This window comes from Ovis aries, chromosome 25 (assembly GCF_016772045.2).
Source record: "Ovis aries strain OAR_USU_Benz2616 breed Rambouillet chromosome 25, ARS-UI_Ramb_v3.0, whole genome shotgun sequence".
NCBI lineage: Eukaryota > Metazoa > Chordata > Mammalia > Artiodactyla > Bovidae > Ovis > Ovis aries.
Window position 1 is genome coordinate 7858417 of NC_056078.1, and position 22623 is coordinate 7881039.

The following is a 22623-nucleotide window of genomic DNA, read 5'->3' on the forward strand; positions in this document are numbered from 1 at the left end:
AAAAACAGCTGCCTGTTAACATCATAAGATCACTGCAATCGGATAGAATACATCCATAGATAAGACTTAAGTAAGTATTTGGTCCGAGATACACTGAGAATTAACATAGTGAACTTTAGAGTTTAATTACAGATTTTATATATTATTACAAAGATTATATTAGTTGTTTGAATCTACCTTCCTTTTTTAAAATTAAGAGTTTTCTATTTTGTCACAATGATCTTTATAGCAGATTTCACATTAATGTCTTTTACATAAATTATTTAAATACGTAAGCTACTCATGGGGGGCAGGGTTGAGGATAATTATTACCGAAAAATAAAAGTGCCGGTGCGGGGATCAGCCCACACTTGGATGATCAGTGCTTTGGATCCCAATGAGATCATATGAATACAACCTTCTCCTATGAGCCTTTCACCAGGATTCACATATGCTGCACCTTCCAGTCTGTTGTTCTCTATGAAAAAAAGATGTTACGATGATTAGTCAAGCATCTGACAAAAACTGAGTGGAAAAGTAATGTAAATTGAATTTTGCCACCTAAGAATTGATAGCTGTAAACAATGTACATGTGATACTACTGATGAAGGTGCTATCTAATGTACATGGAGAGTTTTCTGTATTAGGTAATTTTGCTCTGCTCTTTCAATGTACAATTTATAAAAGAAAACTCTATTAACTACCCAACATATTAAATTATCTGCTAAGATTTCTTAAAAGTTCAATTTCCTAGGCTAACGCATAAAAATACCTAAGTATGCTATGCTAATAACTTGGAAATATGTCTGTGGAAAAGTAGATTCAGAGCTCCAACTGTAGATACCAGGTGACATTTCCCACCCTTCAGTCTTGACAGAGTCATTAAGGTTTTCTTTTCTATCTATAGGTCAGTGGTAGAAGCTGTTCCTAGAAACCAAATACTGGTGAAGGCCTAGTGTCCTGAAGCGGAGGCTCCAGTGGGGTGTGTAAACTCTGTGGAATGAAGAGTTATTGAGGCTAGCACTTCCCGATAATCATAACCCCCCAAACCTCTGGCTCAGTCATTTCATTCATTCCACAGACCGTAAGAATTAGCCCACTTTCCTACCACCATAAACTGCTTTTTACCGAACAAGTTCTTTCTACCTAGCAGTTTCATAGCCACAAAAGAGTGATTCAATAGGCTGTAGAAAGAACTGGAATGAAATTTATTCTCACGCTGGAGGTTGGCTGATACGGTTACACATTTCGTGACAGGAACTAGAAGAGAGGCACTGAGGAAAGATACAGCGTAAGAAGGAGCGCTTGAACTACGAGAGAGAAAGGAGATGAAATGGAGGTGGAATGACGGGAGACAGGGAACAGGTAAGAGAAGGATGGAAGAGCGGCTACAGGGTTCCACGCCCTCCTTTTCAAACATCAGGAGCCACCCTAACCCAGTGATGGCACCACGACAGAGGCGTGAAATCGGGTTGGTCATCCCAAAGCAGTTGCGTGTGTGGTGGTCCACCTGCCTCCCTCCTCACACTCCCTCTCCCACCCCACACTAAGCAAAAGTACAGAAGAAAATGGTGTTTAAGGCTGTCCGACCATTCAGGCTTTGGTACGTCAGAACCTACCATCACTAAGGCATTCCATGAAGAACGTGTGGGCAGTAAGTCAGAGTATCACTGTGTTCCTAGTGCTCAACTAAAACTGCCTTCTGAAAAGTCTTAGTACACAGATAATGCTGTTGTTGTACCTGTTCCATCAAAACTACTGTCCAATAAAATCAGTGACTTGTTTCTTTTCCTTGTCTTCTTCCCTTTTTCTGTGGCACTCTCAGGTTCGAGGGTACACTCCACATTAAACCACAGGGAAATGCTGAAACCTTCTGACAGGTGTGGCTGTCCGAGCAAAGGCAAGTGGACCGGGGCTATGTGCCAGGAGGAAAGCAGCTGCTGGGGAAAACTCTCACTGTCGCCCTCTTTCTTACAACGTGACACTCGTGCTCTTCTCAATAGCCCCATGGCCTTACTGTTGAGAATCCCGGGGCACTTTTGTGATGAAACATCATTGCTTAAATTTGGAGTATACAGTAAAGGGAAGGTTAGATACTGTGAAGGACTCATAGTAATGTCACTTTCAACAATTTTCAGAATACCCAGAAGAAGAATTTCCTAAAGAAAGAGAAAACCAAACAAAACTTTACAGCCATGTTACAAGGTACATAATAATCTTGAAAATCAGGTTATAAACAAAAATACAAACATAAACATATGTATATCAGCATTTATATTTAAATAACTTCCTACCTACTATATCATTAAAATTTTCATTTTTGTGTGTTACGATATTGGATCAGATGGTAAAGCATCTACCTACAATGCAGGAGACCCAGGTTCGATACCTGGGTTGGGAAGATCCTCTGAAGGAAATGGCAACCCACTCCAGCACTCTTGCCTGGAAAATCCCATGGACAGAGAAGCATGGTAGGCTACAGTCCATGGGGTCGCAAAGAGTTGGACACAACTGAGCAACTTCACTTTCACTTTTCAAAATATGAAAGAGATTTCAGTCTTAAAACATATAATTTCTTGTGGTTAATTTCTTTTAGATTTAGAAGATTTTTAAAAGGTTCAAAGCTAAAAAGTTCTGAGCTGGTTTTAAGTGTTAGAAATTAAGTACAATGATTGTAGCGAGAATCATGTCTACCAAAGAAAGCTGTTTATTTCCAAGTGCAATCCAGTTACTTCTCTCAATTATTTTTAAATGAGGGATAGAACCAGAGACCTTGCAAAGTCTTCAGGTTTCTGAATAGTATTTATGGTATGACTGACTTCCTAAAATTGAGTGCTCAGTTACTTTCCACCTTATTTTATGTGCCTTTTCCCTAATCAAATAAAAAATTTTCATCTTTTTTAGATTTATAATTACAAGTTTCTGGTTAAACTGAAACACAGAATGTACAAAAGAGATGAGAGGAAACAAGTATTTAATTAAAGAGAAAAGCAACAACTAAGGAGACTAGTAAAAAAAATAGAAAAGATTAACCCAGTACAATGTCCTACCCATTCATAAAACAACATCTAATGTCGAATACTATGATAAATGAACTCAGAAAAATAGAAACATCCCATAAATATATAGTCAGTTCTCAATTGTCGGCACTAGTGGTTTTTGACCTTGTGTTCCACAGAGCTCCTTCAGGGTCTATAAGGCTCAAGTAAGGTGGTGAAACAGGCAGGGCTCAGGAACATTCTCCAATCCTACTTCAAAGAAAGTAGCTCCAAGGCTTTCTGTTTTAATGCTTATGCGTTGAGTCAAGATTTCATTATAAAAATGGGCTTCTCAGCAAAGAAGAGTCTAAAAATCACTAAGCTGCACCAACGGACAAGTGATTAAGATAAAATGAAGAGTGAATAATAATTTTCTAAAAAAAATGATAGCCTTCAAAATGGTTATCATTACTCATAATTATCTTTAGTAATTAAAATTATTCAGCATTTCTTAAGCACACAGACTTGGGGTGGAATCAGGTAAAGGGTTTATGACCCCAATGATATATCTAGTTTGCCAAAACAGAAGTGAAATAGTTAAAATTGTATAAATAATAAAATAATTGAGAATTCTGTATGGCAAAAACCACTACAATATTGTAAAGTAATTAGCCTCCTATTAAAATAAATAAATTTTAAAAAAGCCTGCAGGGAAAGACCCAATATTAACAGCAAAAAAAATTTAATTTAATTTAAAAAAATTGAGAATTTCACACACAATAACATGGAGTTGACTGTATAATAGTTATCACATCAAAAGAGGGAGCTTAGTGATTTCTTAAAAAAAAAATTCTATTAGACATCAGTGAAAAAATGTCAAATTATAGCATATTTACTGTACAAGGAGATTTCTCCAGAAATATTCTCAAAAGAAGGGTTAGCTCTTCTGAACATGTTCTTGAACTCATCAAAGACACCAAAAGATCCACCAATACTCTCTGGCATGCTAAATTAAAGAAAGAGAGAGTGGAAAATTTAAAGCCAATATACAGTAGTTAAAGGAACTGAAAAACAATTTCACTGAAAGAGATTAAATATCAATATTACTGTCACGTCTTAAATGGATCATAATTAATCTAATAATCCAAACATTTGCTGAAGAAACAGCAATATCACTAAAAGAAAACCAACTAACCAGCTGACAAAAAAACAACAAAACCACTTTTCTGAAAGAGTGGTTAGCTCAAAGTAAAGTAAGGGTATTTAAGGAAGCATAAATTAATACAGTATTTCTTAAATAAGCTGATGCTGTTAGGTACTGTAAAACAGTCTGCTACCTTCTCATGTTTAAAATGTTTAATTCATAACTATAACTTTCTAAAGAGAAAATTAGATGCTATAAACAAAATTAGAAATATTAAAAGTTACAAAAACACTTAAATATCACTAAAGATTAGTTTGAACACTTTATTCTATCATGAGGCTTAGTATGAAATATAACTGCTAATATACAAATTGCTAGAACTTTTGAGAGTAAAATAATGAATATTTATAACATATATTACATATGCTATATATATTACATACATATACACAAATTCATAGAACATTTGAGAGTAAAATAATAAATATTTGTAGCATATATATTGCATATATATTACAGAGATCAAAATATATTTACATGCATTATCTCAGCTGATCCTAACCAAAAAGTCCTACAAAATAAAAATTATCTCCCTTTTAGATATGAAAAAATAATTCTGATATAAAACCTAAGAACAGAAGTCCTGTTTCAGCAACATGTTTTATAAAGAAGCCATGAACTGACACAGAAAGAAAACTGCAATCAGACTAAGAAATTGCATGACTCTATCCTATAAGTCATCAACAGACGGTCAACACTGAAATCAGATTGATTATATTCTTTGCAGCCAAAGATGGAGAAGCTCTATACAGTCAGCAAAAACAAGACCAGGAGCTGACTGTGGCTCAGATCATGAACTCCTTATTGCCAAATTCAGACTTAAATTGAAGAAAGTAGGGAAAACCACTAGACCATTCAGGTATGACCTAAATCAAATCCCTTATGATTATACAGTGGAAGTGAGAAATAGATTTAAGGGACTAGATCTGATAGACAAAGAGCCTGATGAACTATGGATGGAGGTTCGTGACATTGTACAGGAGACAGGGATCAAGACCATCCCCATGGAAAAGAAATGCAAAAAAGCAAAATGGCTGTCTGGGGAGGCCTTACAAATAGCTGTGAAAAGAAGAGAAGTGAAAAGCAAAGGAGAAAAGGAAAGATATAAGCATTTGAATGCAGAGTTCCAAAGAATAGCACGAAGAGATAAGAAAGCCTTCCTCAGCGATCAATGCAAAGAAATAGAGGAAAACAACAGAATGGGAAAGACCAGAGATCTCTTCAAGAAAATCAGAGATACCAAGGGAACATTTCATGCAAAGATGGGCTTGATAAAGGACAGAAATGGTATGGACCTACCAGAAGCAGAAGATATTAAAAAGAGGTGGCAAGAATACACAGAAGAACTGTACAAAAAAGATCTTCACGACCCAGATAATCATGATGGTGTGATCACTCACCTAGAGCCAGACATCTTGGAATCTGAAGTCAAGTGGGCCTTAGAAAGCATCACTATGAACAAAGCTAGTGGAGGTGATGGAATTCCCGTTGAGCTATTTCAAATCCTGAAAGATGATGCTGTGAAAGTGCTGCAGGTATGCCAGCAAATTTGGAAAACTCAGCAGTGGCCACAGGACTGGAAAAGTCAGGTCAGTTTTCATTCCAATCCCAAAGAAAGGCAATGCCAAAGAATGCTCAAACTACCACACAATTGCACTCATCTCACACGCTAGTAAAGTGATGCTCAAAATTCTGCAAGCCAGGCTTCAGCAGGACATGAACCATGAAATTCCAGACGTTGAAGCTGGTTTTAGAAAAGGCAAAGGAACCAGAGATCAAATTGCCAACATCCACTGGATCATGGAAAAAGCAAGAGAGTTCCAGAAAACATCTATTTCTGCTTTATTGACTATGCCAAAGCCTTTGACTGTGTGGATCACAAGAAACTGTGGAAAATTCTTAAAGAGATGGGAATACCAGACCACCTGATCTGCCTCTCGAGAAACCTATATGCAGGTCAGGAAGCAACAGTTAGAACTGGACATGGAACAACAGACTGGTTACAAATAGGAAAAGGAGTAGGTCAAGGCTGTGGTTACAAATAGGAAAAGGAGTACGTCAAGGCTGTATATTGTCACCCTGCTTATTTAACTTCTATGCAGAGTACATCATGAGAAACGCTGTGCTGGAAGAAGCACAAGTTGGAATCAAGATTGCCGGGAGAAATATCAATAACCTCAGATATGCAGATGACACCACCCTTATGGCAGAAAGTGAAGAGGAACTAAAAAGCCTCTTGATGGAAGTGAAAGAGGAGAGTGAAAAAGTTGGCTTAAAGCTCAACATTCAGAAAACGAAGATCATGGCATCTGGTCCCATCACTTCATGGCAAATAGATGGGGAAACAGTGGAAACCGTGTCAGACTTTATTTTTTTGGGCTCCAAAATCACTGCAGATGGTGACTGCAGTCAAGAAATTAAAAGACGCTTACTCCTTGGAAGGAAAGTTTTGACCAACCTAGATAGCATCTTCAAAATCAGAGACATTACTCTGACAACAAAGGTCCATCTAGTCAAGACTATGGTTTTTCCAGTGGTCATATATGGATGTGAGAGTTGGTCTGTGAAGAAAGCTGAGTGCCAAAGAATTGATGCTTTTGAACTGTGGTGTTGGAGAAGACTCTTGAGAGTCCCCTGGACTGCAAGGAGATCCAACCAGTCCATTCTAAAGAACAGTCCTGGGTGTTCTTTGGAAGGAATGATGCTGAAGCTGAAACTCCAGTACTTTGGCCACCTCATGCGAAGAGTTGACTCATTGGAAAAGACTGATGCTGGGAGGGATTGGGGGCAGGAGGAGAAGGGGACGACAGAGGATGATGGCTGGATGGCATCACTGACTCGATGGACGTGAGTTTGAGTGAACTCCAGGAGTTGGTAATGGACAGGGAGGCCTGGTGTGCTGCAATTCATGGGGTTGCAAAGAGTTGGACACAACTGAGCAACTGAACTGAACTGAACTATCCTGTAAGTAACATGAATCACATATTAAAAAGCAGAGACATTGCTTTGCCAACAAAGGTCCATCTAGTCAAGGCTATGGTTTTTCCAGTGGTCATGTATGAATGTGAGAGTTGGACTGTGAAGAAAGCTGAGCGCTGAAGATTTGATCCTTTTGAACTGTGGTGTTAGAGAAGACTCTTGAGAGTCCCTTGGACTGCAAGGAGATCCAACCAGGCCATCCTAAAGGAGATCAGTCCTGAGTGTTCACTGGATTTCTGATGTTGAAGCTGAAACTCCAAATCTTTGGCCACCTGATGCAAAGAGCTGACTCACTGGAAAAGAGCCTGCTCCTGGAAAAGACAGAAGGCGAGAGAAGAAGGGGTCGACAGAGGATGAGATGGTTGGATGGTATCACCGACTCAATGGGTGTGAGTTTGGGTAAACTCTGGGAGCTGGTGATGGACAGGGAGGCCTGGCATACTGAGGTGCAAGAAGTCGGACACGACTGAGCGACTGAACTGAACATGAATCAGTTCCAGGTTTTAGAGTAAGAAAATAATATGACCAAAGTAAAGTGTATGTTTGTGGATTTTTTTTTTCAGTTCAAAACTAATAGGCTCCAGTTCAAAATGGGGGACTAGAGACACACACACACACACACACACACCCCTCTATCACCACAAAGTACTGGACTAAAAGTACAGAAGAACAAAAAGGAAGAAACTCATAATAGGAAAAAAGCAGGGGAGGCAGTGGGCACTAGCAGCACCTCAAGTGAGAGATTTAAAAATATTTCCTGCAGATGGAAGGCTAGAGAGATAAAAGAGAAAGCTGCAGCCTAGGATCTTTCTGAATTACAAAGGGACTCAGAGGAATGGAGAGCCAATCTGTCCAAAATCTGGGGAGAAAGTAACAACAGGGCTGCTAGCACAGGGATGAATAAAAGGTTTGTTTGTGAACATGCACCTCTCTCCCTTATTCTGAGTATTCAGCACAGATAACTCATCATTTACTGTTAGGCCCCAAACTTGTTAACTGTTCTCTAAAGAAACTGAATGGATTCTGCCAACAAAAAGCTGAGATATACGGCAGGATGTATGCATTAGGGCTACCAACTATAACTGTACAGTCTGCAGACTGGCCAAGTTGCCTAACCAAGGGTAAAAACAGCAGCAGAAGAGTTGCTATGCAGGGTATACAGAGAATAACTACAGCATACAGAGACTAACTAATACTCAACAACAACAAAAGAAACACCCTGATTTTTTTTTTTTTTTTGAAACACCCTGATTTTTAAAAAGCATAAATGATTTGAACAGACATTTCTCCAAAGAAGATATACAAATGGCTAACAAGCACATGAAAAGATGATCAACATCACTTACCATTATGGAAATGCAAATAAAAACTACAGTGAGATACACAATGAAAAAAAAATCAGACAAATTCCAGTAGGAAGACATCATGATCAGTGCTCCTTAAAACTCTCAAGGTCATTAAATAGGGAAAGTCTAAGAAACTGTCACGGCCAAGAGGGAACCTCAATAGGTATGACAACAAAATGCAATGCGAATCCTGGATAAGGTCTTTAAACAGAAGAAGAACATTAAGTACATATGAAGGCAATTTGAATAAACTATGAACTTTAGTTAATAATGTGACAATATAAGTACATTAACTATAGCAAATATACTAATGTTAACCTAGGTACTTTCTGTACTAGGCTCAAACTCTCTGTAAAACTTTCTTTTGGGGTGACAGAAAAGTTTTAAAATGGGCAATTCTGAATCTACTAAAAGACAGTAAACTGTATACTTCAAATGGGTGAACTATATAGTATGTTAATTATATCTCAAGTACATGAATTATATCTCAATAAAGCTGTTATTAAAAGATAATGGAATAGAATTTCTCAGAGCTAAGATACAAATAAATCTTCAGATCAAAAAGGTCCATTAAGTGCCAGCACAATATATAAAAATATAGCCAGAACTAAGTAAATGCAGAAGAAGGGAAGGCTTTCCTTACAGTGTAATTCCAATTAAGAAATGAAGGAATCATGGAAATAGAAAATTACTATTTGACAAATACCACCATATTAATTATTTCAGTCAAAAATCGTCAATGGATACTAAAATGAGTAGGTTAAAGTAAGATAGAAAAAGGATACTTACATAGTCTCAAGTTATCTCCCCACAAGATACTTACTAATTATAAAGAGAAAATAGTAACTTAACAATGGAAGCACCTTGCAAGATATTGTCTTAACCAAGTGATCAAAGGCAACATCATCATTGCTAAGATACAGATATCATGAACCCCTGGACATGATGCACTGAGGTATGCCTACCCAAAATGCATAACTTGAATTTAACCATGAGAAAATATGTGACAAGCCCAAACTGACATTTTGTGTATGTCAGCCTTAATCCTCCAATTAAACTTTAGGTTTCTACAGCTAAAATCTAGGGTTCTATCTACTATATATAATATGACCATATTATATATTCATTATGAATTTCTCAAATGTCTGTGAAAGTACAAAGAAGAGAGTAGGCATTCAAGTAATACGTGACAGAGCAGCCATCTTTTAGACTGGGTTACAGTCTTATAAGAAACAACAGACATCAAACAATGGACTGGTTCAAAATTGCAAAAGGAATACATCAAAGCTGTATTTTGTCACCCTGCTTATTTAACTTAAATGCAGAATATATCATGTGAAATGCTGAGCTGGATGAAACACAAGCTGGAATCAAGTTTGCCCGAAGAAACACCAATAACCTCAGACATGCAGATGACACCACAGTTATGGCAGAAAGCAAAGAGGAAGTAAACAGCCTCTTGATGAAAGTGAAAGAGGAGAGTGAAAAAGTTTGCTTAAAACTCAACATTCAAAAAACGAAGATCATGGCATCCAGTGCTATCACTTCATGGCAAATAGATGGGGAAGAATAAAACAGTGAGAGACTTTATTTTCTTGGGCTCCAAAATCACTGCAGATGGTGACTGTGGCCATGAAATTAAAAGACGCTTGCTCCTTGGAAGAAAAGCTATGACAAACCTAGAGAGCATATTAAAAAGCAGAAACAGTACTTTGCCAGCAAAGATCTGTCTAGTCAAAGCTATGGTTATTCCAGTAGTCATGTATGGATGTGAGAGTTTGACCATAAAGAAAGCCAAGTGCCAAAGAACTGATGCTTTTGAACTGTGGTGTTGGAGAAGACTCTTGAGAGTCCCTTGGACTGCAAGGAGATCAAACCAGTCAATCCTAAAGGAAATCAATCCTTAACAGTCATTGGAAGGACTGATGCTGAAACTCCAATACTTTGGCCATCTGATGTGAGGAGCTGACTCATTGGAAAAGACCCTGATGCTGGGAAAGACTGGAGGCAGGAGGAGAAGGGGACGACAGAGGACAAGATGGTTGGATAGCATCACCAACTTGATGGACATGAGTTTGAGCAAGCTTCAGGAGTTGGTGATGGACAGGGTACTGGCGTGCTGCAGTCCATGGGGTCACAAAGAGTTGGATGCAACTGAGCGACTGAACAGTCTCGCAATGCCGCTTCTAAATACATGACCCTGAACAATTCACTTGATCACTTGGAATCTAGATTTTCCTCTCTAGAAATTCAAGATACTTATATCTACTGCATTGGTTTAAGAAACAGGAGAGATGATACATATAAAGCTACTTCTGAAACCACATGGCACTATGCCAATGAAGCTATTATTGTCAACTCTTCATTTCACATAACAAAAGTATTTCAAAGCTATTGTTTAAAACCAAAGTTTCAACGCACCTTGAAAATCAGAATCAGTCTGTGTTAAAATACTCAAGAATCCTCCTAAAAGATTTTTCACAGTTCCCTGAAGATTAACAAACAAAAATAAAAAATTAAATTTCTTACCTCATGAAAGCATGAAGAAACTATGTCATAATAAATTACTTGATAGTATACTGTATATACCTATCTAGATATTTTAAAATAAGTGGAGAGAATGCTATGTGTAGGGTTATACATAATTTTCATTTTGTTTTTCATACTGTTTTTTCTGATTTTTCAAAACAATGATCATATATCAAAATTAAATGCAATTTAAAAAATATTACTCATTCTCAGAAATACACTAGGATTCTTATAGTTAGCCAATGACAACACTGATTTTTATCCTACTTTGGAGAACTATGGAAGCAGAAGATTTTTAGACTATCACTTGTACTAAAAATATATCATAAAGTATTATAAAAGGTAAGTAATCATCTCAATTTTCAGACAAGTTGGGTTATATAAATAAAGAGATGAGTAATTAGGGCATGTGTGTGATAAATACTGATCACATTTAATTAAATACATCTTTTACCTGTTGCATGAGTAGAAAAATATTCTTTTCTTTCTGTCTGATGATTTTCAAAAAACTCTCAAATACATGGGCAAGCACATCAAGTTTAGCTTTACCAGTAGAAAGCAAATTTAATTCCAACGTACAAATCTCAGGATAAATTATTTCCCCTTGAGCGAGGTTTTCAAGTAAGTCATTTGGACTGCTTGATGCAGTGAAACTTTCTGCTTCAGGCTTTAAGTCTACCCCTAAAAGGAGAAAAAGAAAATGTTATTTTTATTCCCTTCCTAAGCACTGAAAAAAATTTCAAATCTCATTCATCACTTAGGAAATCTAGTGACAAAAGTGCTATTTATAAGAAGACGCTCACAAAATCTTTTCCTACTACTTGATTTTTGACTACAATAATTATCCTGAATAATCAAGTCATATGGATATTTTGATGATAAATGAGTAGCCTTAAAAGAAATTTTGATCTTCACTAGAAACACAAGTACTATCAACAGTAATTTTTATAGGCATGTGATGCAGATTTAATACACTCCTTTGAGACAACTGGAAAAAAGTACTATCCCAAACTTTCTGGTGCCAAAATATCCAAATCATAGGCTTATATCTCTGTGAAAACAGTAGGTTTGGCTATTGGTTGGATAAATTTTATACTTTGCCTTTTTTACCAGTGGGATATAGACACTGCCTCACCAAATATTACATTCTGGAAAATTTAACTGTTATGCTCTTTAAAGAAACTGCTGTACTCTTTTTAAAAGTTCATATAGGTAAGAAATTTATAAATTTCTACCTGGACCAAAATTCTTTAAGAGCTAGTGAGCAAACTTCACAAAGGAGGGTATCTGTCATTATTAAATCATGTCTGTACTATGATAAAACTGACACTATTATAGCAATATTTTTCAAAAGCACCTGCTTAGGGGGAAAGGGGGAGTGGGAAGTAGAAGAAGGTGGTCAAAAGGTATAAACTTCCAGTTATAAGATAAACAAGTACTAGGGATGTAACATACAACATGGTGACTATAGTTACTACTGCTGTACGATATACGGGAAGGTGTTACGAGGATAAATACTAAAAGAGTTCCTATCACAAGGAAAAAGTGTTTATTTCTTTTCTTTGTATCTATACGAGATAGTAAATGTTAACTAAAACTACTGTGGTAATCCTCTCACAATATATGTAAATCAAACCACCTTAAACTTATATGGTGATGTATGTCAATTATTTCTCAACAAAGCTGGAAAAAAGTTTGTTTAACAAACCAAGTAAGTCACATGAATATATATGTATGAGGCTTTCAATCTGTGGCTGTTCCTTTGTTCTTTTCACTCTCTTTATGGTAAAAAAACAACAAAAAAACAAAAAAACACCTGCTATGGGTCCATCAAAGCCCTTTAAGTAGGACATCAGTGATTATTCCAATTCACTCAATTTGAAAGAGACAACAGCCATTGAAGAAAATAACTACTGCAAACTTAGTGAAGACTAACAGTATTGGCACAGTCTTAAAACCAGCCAATAAAAAGATGAAGCCCTCCCAGAAATCTCCTGGCTCTATTCAATCCATATCTTCCATTCTACTCCACTCAAGTTTTCGGCCTGGAAACAAAGGATCGCATGCAATGTTATTTCCATCTTAAGGACAAGTTGGGCTGTGGTGAACTAAGAAACCTATGCTGAAGCATTCTTGGATGCCACAAAGAGATGTCTGTATTCCTTGTATTACTTAAATCTTTGTAACGAACTGTTTCCAAAGCTCTTCCTGTCAATGTCCACTGAATAGATCTTTTCTATCAAGGCCTCAATGTAAACACATCTTCAGTGAGGCCTTCTTTGACTACCCAGTCACTATCACATCATCCTGTTTTATTTCTTCATATTGCTTATTTCTGGTATTTCTTGTCTTTTCCACTAGAATACATATGAAAGTAGAGACTTCTTCCACCCTGTATCCTTAGACACTCCATCAATATTTGTGATAACAAAAATATATTTCATTGATTTAAACTGCTTAAACTGCTTACAGGGGCTTCCCTCATAGCTCAGTTGGTAAAGAATCCACCTGCAGTGCAGGAGACCCCGGCTTGATTCCTGGATTGGGAATATCCACTGGAGAAGGGATAGGCTACCCACCCCAGTATTCTTGGGCTTCCCTTGTAGCTCAGCTGGTAAAGAATCCATCTACAACGTGGGAGACCTGGGTTCAAGCCCTGGGTTGGGAAGATTCCTCTGGAGAAAGGAAAGGCTCCCCACTCCAGTATTCTGGCCTGGAGAACTCCATGGACCGTATAGTCCATGGGGTCACTAAGAGTCGGTCACGACTGAGCAACCTTCACTTTCACTTTCAAACTGCTTACAAGAACGCCAGAATTTGTTGTCAAGATCAAATAAAATAATGATGTAATACACTTTACAAATATAATTCAATAAAAGTTCTAAAGTGATATTATTAAGAACCATTTGCTAGTTAATAATGTGACTCTCAAATGAAGTCACAAGTACTTCAGTGATATTTTACCATCATCCCAGGATTCACTATCCTCAGGATTGCTTTCACTATCTGCTTCATAACCTTCTTCTTCAACCAGAAGTTTAAAACTGCAACACTGAGAATCCTCAGCTTCTTCTGAAAAATCACCAGGCTGGGATGACAGTTCTTCTTCAGACTGATGACTCTATAAGATCAGTATATTTAAATTAAGGCAAAAGTTACAATGTTTGTTCATTGTTCTTAAATAAGATATTTATTACTCAAAAATCATTTTGAAGACAGCTTTAATATTTTAAGAAAAAAAAACATTAGGAACAGATATTAACCATTATACATTATGAAATTCACACAGCATAATTCTCCAGAATTTCTTAGCCAACTTGATTAACACTTCAAAAATTAGGTGTCCTAACAAATTAAACTATAGGTCATTTCAGTTTTACTGAAAAGTAAGTCTAAGAAATTTCATTCTAGTTATGTAAGAGGAGATGACTAAAAACCACAATGAGGTGGAATTATACTTCTTACAACTTAATGCAAATAAATACATATTATATTTACATATTTGCGCAACAAAAGATTTTTCCAAAGGTTTTTATAAAGTGTTTCATAAATTAGATAACTAAAGACATGAAAAATTTTGAAAGAAACTGATTTTAAGATTTCAGAATGTGATTGTCTACATATAAGCATCTCTGAAATCAGAGTTCCAGCATTAACTCCCTGCGTAGTAGCATGTGGCATGAAATTTTCCTTTTCTTATAAAAATGCTAATAATATCTTCACTTAAAAAAAACACACTTAAAGAAGCTCAGAGTACTTAATCATTGCAACATTTTAAAAAGAAGAATCTTTTTTTTTTAATAGGTAGGTAGATATTTTAATCTACATAGGTATTCTGACATTTTAGGTAGGTATTTTAACATTTTCCAGTTAACCAATTGATTCAGTAATATGATTATGACATTAGTAGCTGTTTTAGTAAGTTTTTACATCACATGACAAACAGTAATGTAAACTATTATGGCAGAAGATTATAAAATGCCAATATTTCTAGACCAAGGAATTGAAAAAGAAGTTACACAAAGATAAAGGTGAACAAAGGTAAAAGAAACATGAAAGGAGAGGTAAATTAACTATGTATGTATATATCTGTTTCATGGAAAAAATTAAAATAGTTCTTTTAGAAAATGAAGTTAACATGAACAACTAAAAAACTATGACTTCTTTCTATGCAAGGACCAGTCATTTTTATATTGCATGATTTAAAATTAAAGTGAGAAGGGAGTTCTGTAAATATTAACCATATCACTATAGAATCAAATAAGACAAAGAGGACAGCTGAGTCATCACTATCCCTGCATTATTACTTGATAAACTATCAGTTATATATGAGACATCAAATAATACTTCCATCTTACTGGAAGCAATTCTCGGTAAATTTCTAGATTAGATGAAGAAAAGCATGTCACACTGCTCTCCTGTGTTTTATGAGATGTAAATACAATCCATCCCAGAGGATGGAGACAGAACCCACTGAACTCACCTGACCAAATCCTGGCCCGTATATTCTAACCACATCACAGTGTCACACTCTGAACCCACACACTTCTGCCTCTGCCAGTCACACCCAAACAATAACAACACAACTGTATGTTACTCATACCTTCTCAGTCATAGCATCATCGTGCTCAAAATCTGCTGAATGATTCCCCAGTGCAACTCGAAGCAGGGCATCAATTAAAGGCTTTGCTAATTCTGTTTCCATCACCTTTGACTTGGAAAGATGATCCCTCATTTCAAGCAATATAGTTTCCACAGACAAGTTCTAAAGTAAAAGCAAAGAAACTAAGAATATCAACATGCCTTAAGAAAAAAAATAAACAGTGAGAAAACAAATGATAAATTAATATTTACATTAAGTAAAAGCTAGTCCGTTTATTTGCAGTTGATATGAAATTAAAATGACTATATAAATATCCAGTGCTTATACAAATATCCTCCTGTTACAATTAAGAATAATTAATATTTTAATTCATCCAATGCTTTACTCATCTTATTTGCTTTTGAATTTGAATGTACCATAAATTAACTGTATCAGGGAAAAAATGATTAGTTGAAACTCAAGGTTTTCATTAACCATTTCTAGATTTTACTAATTCCTTTTCTTAGTGATTGCTTAAGACTCTAAGCAGCACTTGTATTCTAATTCTTTTCTCTTCCTCCCTTCTTTACTCCTTCCCATCTGTCCTGGAATGGAACTCTCCCTGCTTGTTCTTCTGTTAAGGGATGAAGCCATAAGGATGGATAGGAAATTGACTTCTCCCTTAACTCTGTCCAGTGGGAGACACAGATACACACAGACAAGATATGATGGAGTAGGAAATGGCAACCCACTCCAGTATCATTGCCTGGAAAATCCCACGGACAGAGGAGCCTGGTTGGCTATACAGCCCATGGGGTCACAAAGAGTTGGACGTGACTGAAGTGACTTAGCACGCAGGAAAAAAAGAAGGGATCTACCATATTTGAAAATTCCTTAGAAGCAGGGCCTAAAACTAAGCATTCCTTTTTGGCTGAGATGTGCTCTCAGGGGAAATTTGTAAAGCATGAGGAAAGCAGAATATGCTGGGGGAAGAATCCAGGCAAAGATGTGGTTTCAGAATAAATGTGTCACCCCAGCCTAATTCCATGGGAAGCTCTGGAGCCTGAACTGCACCACAGAGACTGTCCCCACTCCCAGAGCCATACCCATCAGTCACTGGCTCAGCACCCCACACCTTGGGAGATGGGTACAGATGGGAGTCTGCAGCAGATGGTGCACGGGTGGATCAGCTTGGCAAGGGATATGGGCCGGGCACCAAACAGAACCACACCAAGACTGTCGAGTGTGGACGCTGAAATACAATAGCTGGGGAAGGAAACGGCAACCCACTCCAGTATCCCTGTCTGGAAGATCTCATGGACAGAGGAGCCTGCGGGCTGCAGTCCATGGGGTCACAAAGAGTCGGGCATGACTGAGCGACTACCACTTCAGTTCAGTCGCTCAGTCGTGTCCGACTCTTTGCGACCCCATGAATTGCAGCACACCAGGCCTCCCTGTCCATCACCAACTCCCGGAGTTCACTCAGATTCACGTTCATCGAGTCTGTGATGCCATCCAGCCGTCTCACGCTCTGTCGTCCCCTTCTCCTCCTGCCCCCAATCCCTCCCAGCATCAAAGTCTTTTCCAATGAGTCAACTCTTCGCATGAGGTAGCCAAAGTACTGGAGTTTCAGCTTTAGCATCATTCCTTCCAAAGAAATCCCAGGGCTGATCTCCTTCAGAATGGACTGGTTGGATCTCCTTGCAGTCCAAGGGACTCTCAAGAGTCTTCTTACTTACCCATTATTACTCATCTGACATCTGACATTTAATGTGTATTTAATGCCTTTTAGGGTTGGTAAATTTTGTCACATGGGTTCTGTATTCCAAACTAAACCCTAAGCTTCTCGAGGGCAAGAACAGGGTCATGTACTCCTCTGTGTCCACCACAGTACCTGGTACTGTGCTAAGCATACAGGAGCACCTCAAAACTCAGAATCTTTGGAAAAACAAAATGACAATAGCATTACATTACAACTTTAAAAAAAATTTACATTACACAATAGTTAGATGAAAGATAAGTTCTTACCTGATTGGGTAACTCCAACTCCATCTTTTGCTGACAAGCTCTGGTGCCATGAAGACAAATGGCCAGAAGGGCTTCCAAAAGTCGTATGCCCTGAAGTGAGGTTTCGCTTTCTCGACTCATAAAGACTTTTGTTTCCTCTGGAACAGCTTCCACAGCTGGAATTTGTTCCACATTTATGGAAGAAAGATGCTCTGACTCTAAACTGTCAGCACTCTTTTTCAGACTACTCAGTTCTGCTGGTGTGGGGTCACTTTTTACAGTCAAAGATAATAAATCTTCTTTCACAGTGATCTCAGGTTGAGAAATTCTGTTTAAATCTTGATTTACATCCATGTTTCTATCTCCTTCCCTTCTCCCTTGCTCCTCTTCAGGATTTCTGAACAGTTCCTGTATTACCATAAATATTAATTTATGGCATACTTGGAAACCACCGAGCCTATAAAACTGTTTCTGGAAAATGGGACTTAACATGTAGATCCAACGACACATGGACCAAATGTCAGCTGCTTGGTGCATGTGTTTGGGAGAGGGCAGGACGAGGCTCTCGAGAGAGAAACACGGCAGCATGTGTTGCAAAGGCTCGCTCGCTGTACTGTCATAGCCAGAAGTATCCTCTGAATCATTGGCTAATTCTCTGTCAGATTCTGCCTCTTTACTTACACACAAGAACGCCACACAGAGGAAGAGGTTAATTGTGTTGATATGAACATCCTGCACCACAGACTTTCGTTTCTTTGGATAAGCATCTTTGAGCCGGGCATAAAATTTACTAAGACTCTGAGAATCTGAATAAGCTTGCTGGTTATACAAAGTACCAACATTTACAGATGACAACTCCTTCTGTTCAAGGTCTATCCCGTCAATACCTGGAATTGAAGAATCTTTCTGTTGTTCCCCTAGGCTGATTATCAGAGTTTCAAATGCTTTTAGTGAGTGATTTCGGACACCATCTAAGTAATTTAGTTCAATTATTTGGTTTACTCCATTACAACTTAAAAACAAATCTCTTATTACCCTGTGAGAGAAAAAAAGTACAAAAGATTTACATACAGGCACATCATTCATACACTATTTAAACATGTCATTGCTGCATATACTAAACACTACCTATTTCAACTTTATCAATTATCTGGCTGAACTCCTTAGTTAGATATGACCAGGATTTCAAGTTGCTTTCTAACTACTTTTACACCCTTCTGCAAACACTGTATATATAATTCCAGCAGCATTTGAAAAGAACAGATTACATGCCTCTCAAGTGAAACGAAGCAATTCAGGGAAGAATATTTTTCCCCAAACAGCAAATTTCTCTGTATAAATTCTCCATGCCACAATCACCTCCATATTTGAGACGGACACTCTGAAAGCAGGGAGGCCTTTGCAGGTCCATTCATTTGGCTACTTGGTGGCTCACTCAGGACTTTTGTTTATTTTAAATCTGTATGTCATTAAGGGAAAGAACCAAACTACAGATCTGAAGTTTTTCAGCTCTGTCTCAGGTAAAACTCACAAGTCTGGATCACTGGAATCTGAGTAATAATTTTAGTATAAATCAGCTCAGCAAAGATCCAGGCTGTCCACAAATATGCCACAGAGTTATAAAACTTTCAGATCAAAGACAGTTCTATTTAAACAATGTCAGAATGTCAGGATTTTTTTTTTAATGGTTGTGAAAATAATGATCACAGATATGTTATACTTTACTGTAAGTTTTAAAAATGGTATATGCATTAATTTCAAAGGCCAACTACCTATCAGAAGCAAGCTTCATTTACAAAATTATTTTTTAAGTATGAGAGCTGACAATCACAAAATCTGCAAAACTCACTGGTGAGATTCTAAGTATCTTAGTTTTCTTCATTTTGCTTACCTGTATTTTCTAGTTTTTCTACATACAGGTAATAAATGTAAATATGGTATTCAGAAAATAATAATTCCATTAATTTCACTGTTTTGATAATTATCATGCACATACATACTTTACGTACTATGTATATTTTTTCATAGTAAATAAATGAAATATTTTTTTTACTTTTTGTATGTTACTGATAAAATACGCATTTTCTCATGTCCCAATAGATCCTAGTTAACATTATTTTTGGCTAATAATATTACATCCAGTAAATATAATTTAATTAATTTAACTTTGCCCTTGCTGTTGGGTATCTGCATTTTATCCATTTTTTCTCATATATATATATATTTAAAACTTTACTTTTTTTTCAGAGAAATTAAAATCAATGGCTCTGTCCTCTTCCCTATAAACACCCCAGTAAAACAAACAAATAAATAAATGTTAAAAAAATCTGACATGGGATGGGAACTTTTTTCGTTGTTAAACTAAAATTAAATCCTAGGAAAAATAAATAATAAAGATATTCAAACATCTTTGAATATGATTTTTCAACAATGAGAAAAAATATCTACACACATATATAACAAACCTTGATTTAAGCAGGGTAGGCAGAGTTTTTAAATAAATCTGAAGTACTTCCTGGGGCAAACACTGGTTATGATGGCTACATACATGAGTCTGAGCTGAAGTAATGCTAAGCTGTTGACAATGATGTGCTAATTCAACTCCTCTTTGCAGCACAGGATTAAATATGCAGTTATACAGTTTCCACTGAACAACAACATTGCCTTTCTGGATCAAACTGCAAATGTGATTTGCAATCTGTACACTCTGTAATCTGTCCTCTTCGAAAACAAAATTCTGATAAGCTTCTAAGGCATCCCATTTCCACAACAAGTCTTCTGATCCACTGCTGGGCAGGATGCCTTGAAATCTGTAGGATGGACTAGATAAACCTGAGGAAGGTTCAGCATTGTAAGAGTTTCCCTGCAGGGTCTCCTCTAATCTGGCTAGTTGATCTGAGTCAACAGTACAGATGTTGCAAGCTGCTTTTTTAGTTTTCTGTGGTATCTCAGCTCCTCCTAACTGGTCCAAAATGAGTTTGTGAAGAATATTCAGTATATGCTGCTGACAGCTTTTCAGTGCTGGCAATTTAAAAGCATGGAGGAGAGGAACAATCACAGATTTGGGATCCATACAACAGCATATGCCGATGTTCTGAACCCCCAAGAGGATCTGGACACACGTGCTGCTCAAGGAAGCCTGCTGCAGTAAGCGTAAGCACTGGTGGGAACACACAGCAATGCAACAGCACCGCTCAGGGTAATACACATCTCCATCTGCCGTCTCTTCAAATGGGTTCTTGGAAACTTGGTTTTTAAAAGCCGAGACCAACAGACCTGAGAGGTCTCTGTGGTGATGCATGAAGTGGGAATATTCACAACGTCTGTGCCTTTTTCTTGTACACATTGAATGATGCAGCTGCTCTGACTTCACTTTTTTGACAGTGCTCATTATTTTCATGACATTATTGATGAGGGCTTTCAAATGTCCTGAGGCCTCAGGAGGAACCCCATCTCTTACAACCAGCCATTCCATTTGAAGAACTGCTGTTTCAAATAAATGAAATCCATGATGCTGAATGAATTCTTGGACCAGATCCATGGCTTGACTGAAGAAGAACGGATTTGAAGCTGCACTTTGAAGACAACAGATCAGGATCTGCAGAACTCCCTCCAGCAGCTCAGGTAAAAGAAGCACTCTATGACGATACTTGGAAAACACAAAATCTTCCTGCCCCTCTTGTAGTGTTTTCTTCTGTCTTGGGGCAAAAGGGTCAGGTTGCTTTTCTAGGCAAGTTCTAATTTTTAAAGCTGCTTTAAGCAATTCTGTTAAATTTTTTCTGAGATTTTCTGGCATCACCTCTGCCGTACTAATATCTACTGACATCAGATGCAGTACTGTTCGGAAAAGCATCCGCTGAATCAAAGCCACTGGTTCTTCAGTCCAACCTGCAGAAACCATCTGACCCTCCAAATTGTCACTGAGATTACAGCAGTCCCCAAAACCCGCTAGGAATTCAGTCAGTGTGGGCACTACACTGGCTGCGAGAGCAGAATTATGATTCAAGGTAATGTCAAACTTACAAACTTTCTCTAATAAAGATAACAAAACATGACATAAGTCAAATGGAGAATTGTTCATGTGACTGATGGTAGACAAGGCAGCTGGCTCACTTAAAATGTCAGTGTTTGACTCCTCTCTTGGAATCATCTCTCTGGAATTTTCCAAAGCCATGGTGTCAGGAGGAGTCTGCTCTTTGGTTGATAAGTGGTTAAGCTTAGCTGTAAGGTGGTCTTCTTTAGGAGACTGTTTTACAAAATGCTGCAGCACATGGGACCTTCTGTACTTAGTCATTCCTATACTTTTGTCATCTGAATTGGCTTCTGAATCTGAGGTGGAGAGCTGTGTCTTTCTTGCATCTCTTACAGAATAACGATGGGTAGTTTTACGTTGCCGCCTGCTTTTTCTAAAAACATTTACTTTTGCAGAAACCTGACCAGCTGGAGCACTTCCCTCTAAATATAATTTTTCCTGAGTAGATCTTTGAGAACTTGAGTTCTTTTCTTTGGTCAGGATTATACCAGCTGAGAATGGTAGATTAAAGTCTGACAAAATGAAGAAAGAAAATTTAGAATACCTTAATATGTTTAAAAACTCAATATGCATAGGTGATTATCCTCTTACTTCTTTACTTTAGGAGTTTGTCTTCAGTATATTTTTATTATGGGGCCGACTTCTTTTACCTTTTTGGTATGTCTCTACTCCCCGCCCTCCCCACATCACTTCACTTCCTTATCCTGCTTATATTAAATACCAAGTGGCCCTGAATCAAAGAACACAAATTGATTTTGAAAACAGGGAGAACAGAGTTAGGAAAGCAATGCTGGTATTTAGCATTACTATTCTTACCACTTTACAAATCTCCTCTAATAACACCATTAATTAAGACACAGAGGTAAACATTTCACAATATGCATATTCCAGAAATGGCCAGAGGGAAAACTGTTAATCCCTCTACTGAAACATTTAAACTAAGTTTCATGTACTTAATATGATATATATATTTTTTTCTGAATCAG

General features: G+C 37.3%; 1 protein-coding gene across 7 annotated transcripts in view; it reads right to left on the minus strand.

Moving 5' to 3' along the window:
• LYST (lysosomal trafficking regulator) overlaps positions 1 to 22623 on the minus strand; it is a 165402-nt gene that overhangs the window by 98860 nt on the left and 43919 nt on the right. For all 7 annotated transcript variants that reach the window (XM_060406737.1, XM_060406738.1, XM_042241066.1 and 4 more), the window contains 9 exons: positions 20070 to 22149; positions 17626 to 18640; positions 15619 to 15780; positions 13980 to 14136; positions 11470 to 11696; positions 10908 to 10974; positions 3854 to 3963; positions 1721 to 2138; positions 313 to 457 (listed from right to left, as the gene is read on the minus strand). In XM_060406737.1, the coding sequence (XP_060262720.1) occupies positions 313 to 457; positions 1721 to 2138; positions 3854 to 3963; positions 10908 to 10974; positions 11470 to 11696; positions 13980 to 14136; positions 15619 to 15780; positions 17626 to 18640; positions 20070 to 22149 (4381 nt within the window). The remainder of the gene's footprint in view (positions 1 to 312; positions 458 to 1720; positions 2139 to 3853; positions 3964 to 10907; positions 10975 to 11469; positions 11697 to 13979; positions 14137 to 15618; positions 15781 to 17625; positions 18641 to 20069; positions 22150 to 22623) is intronic.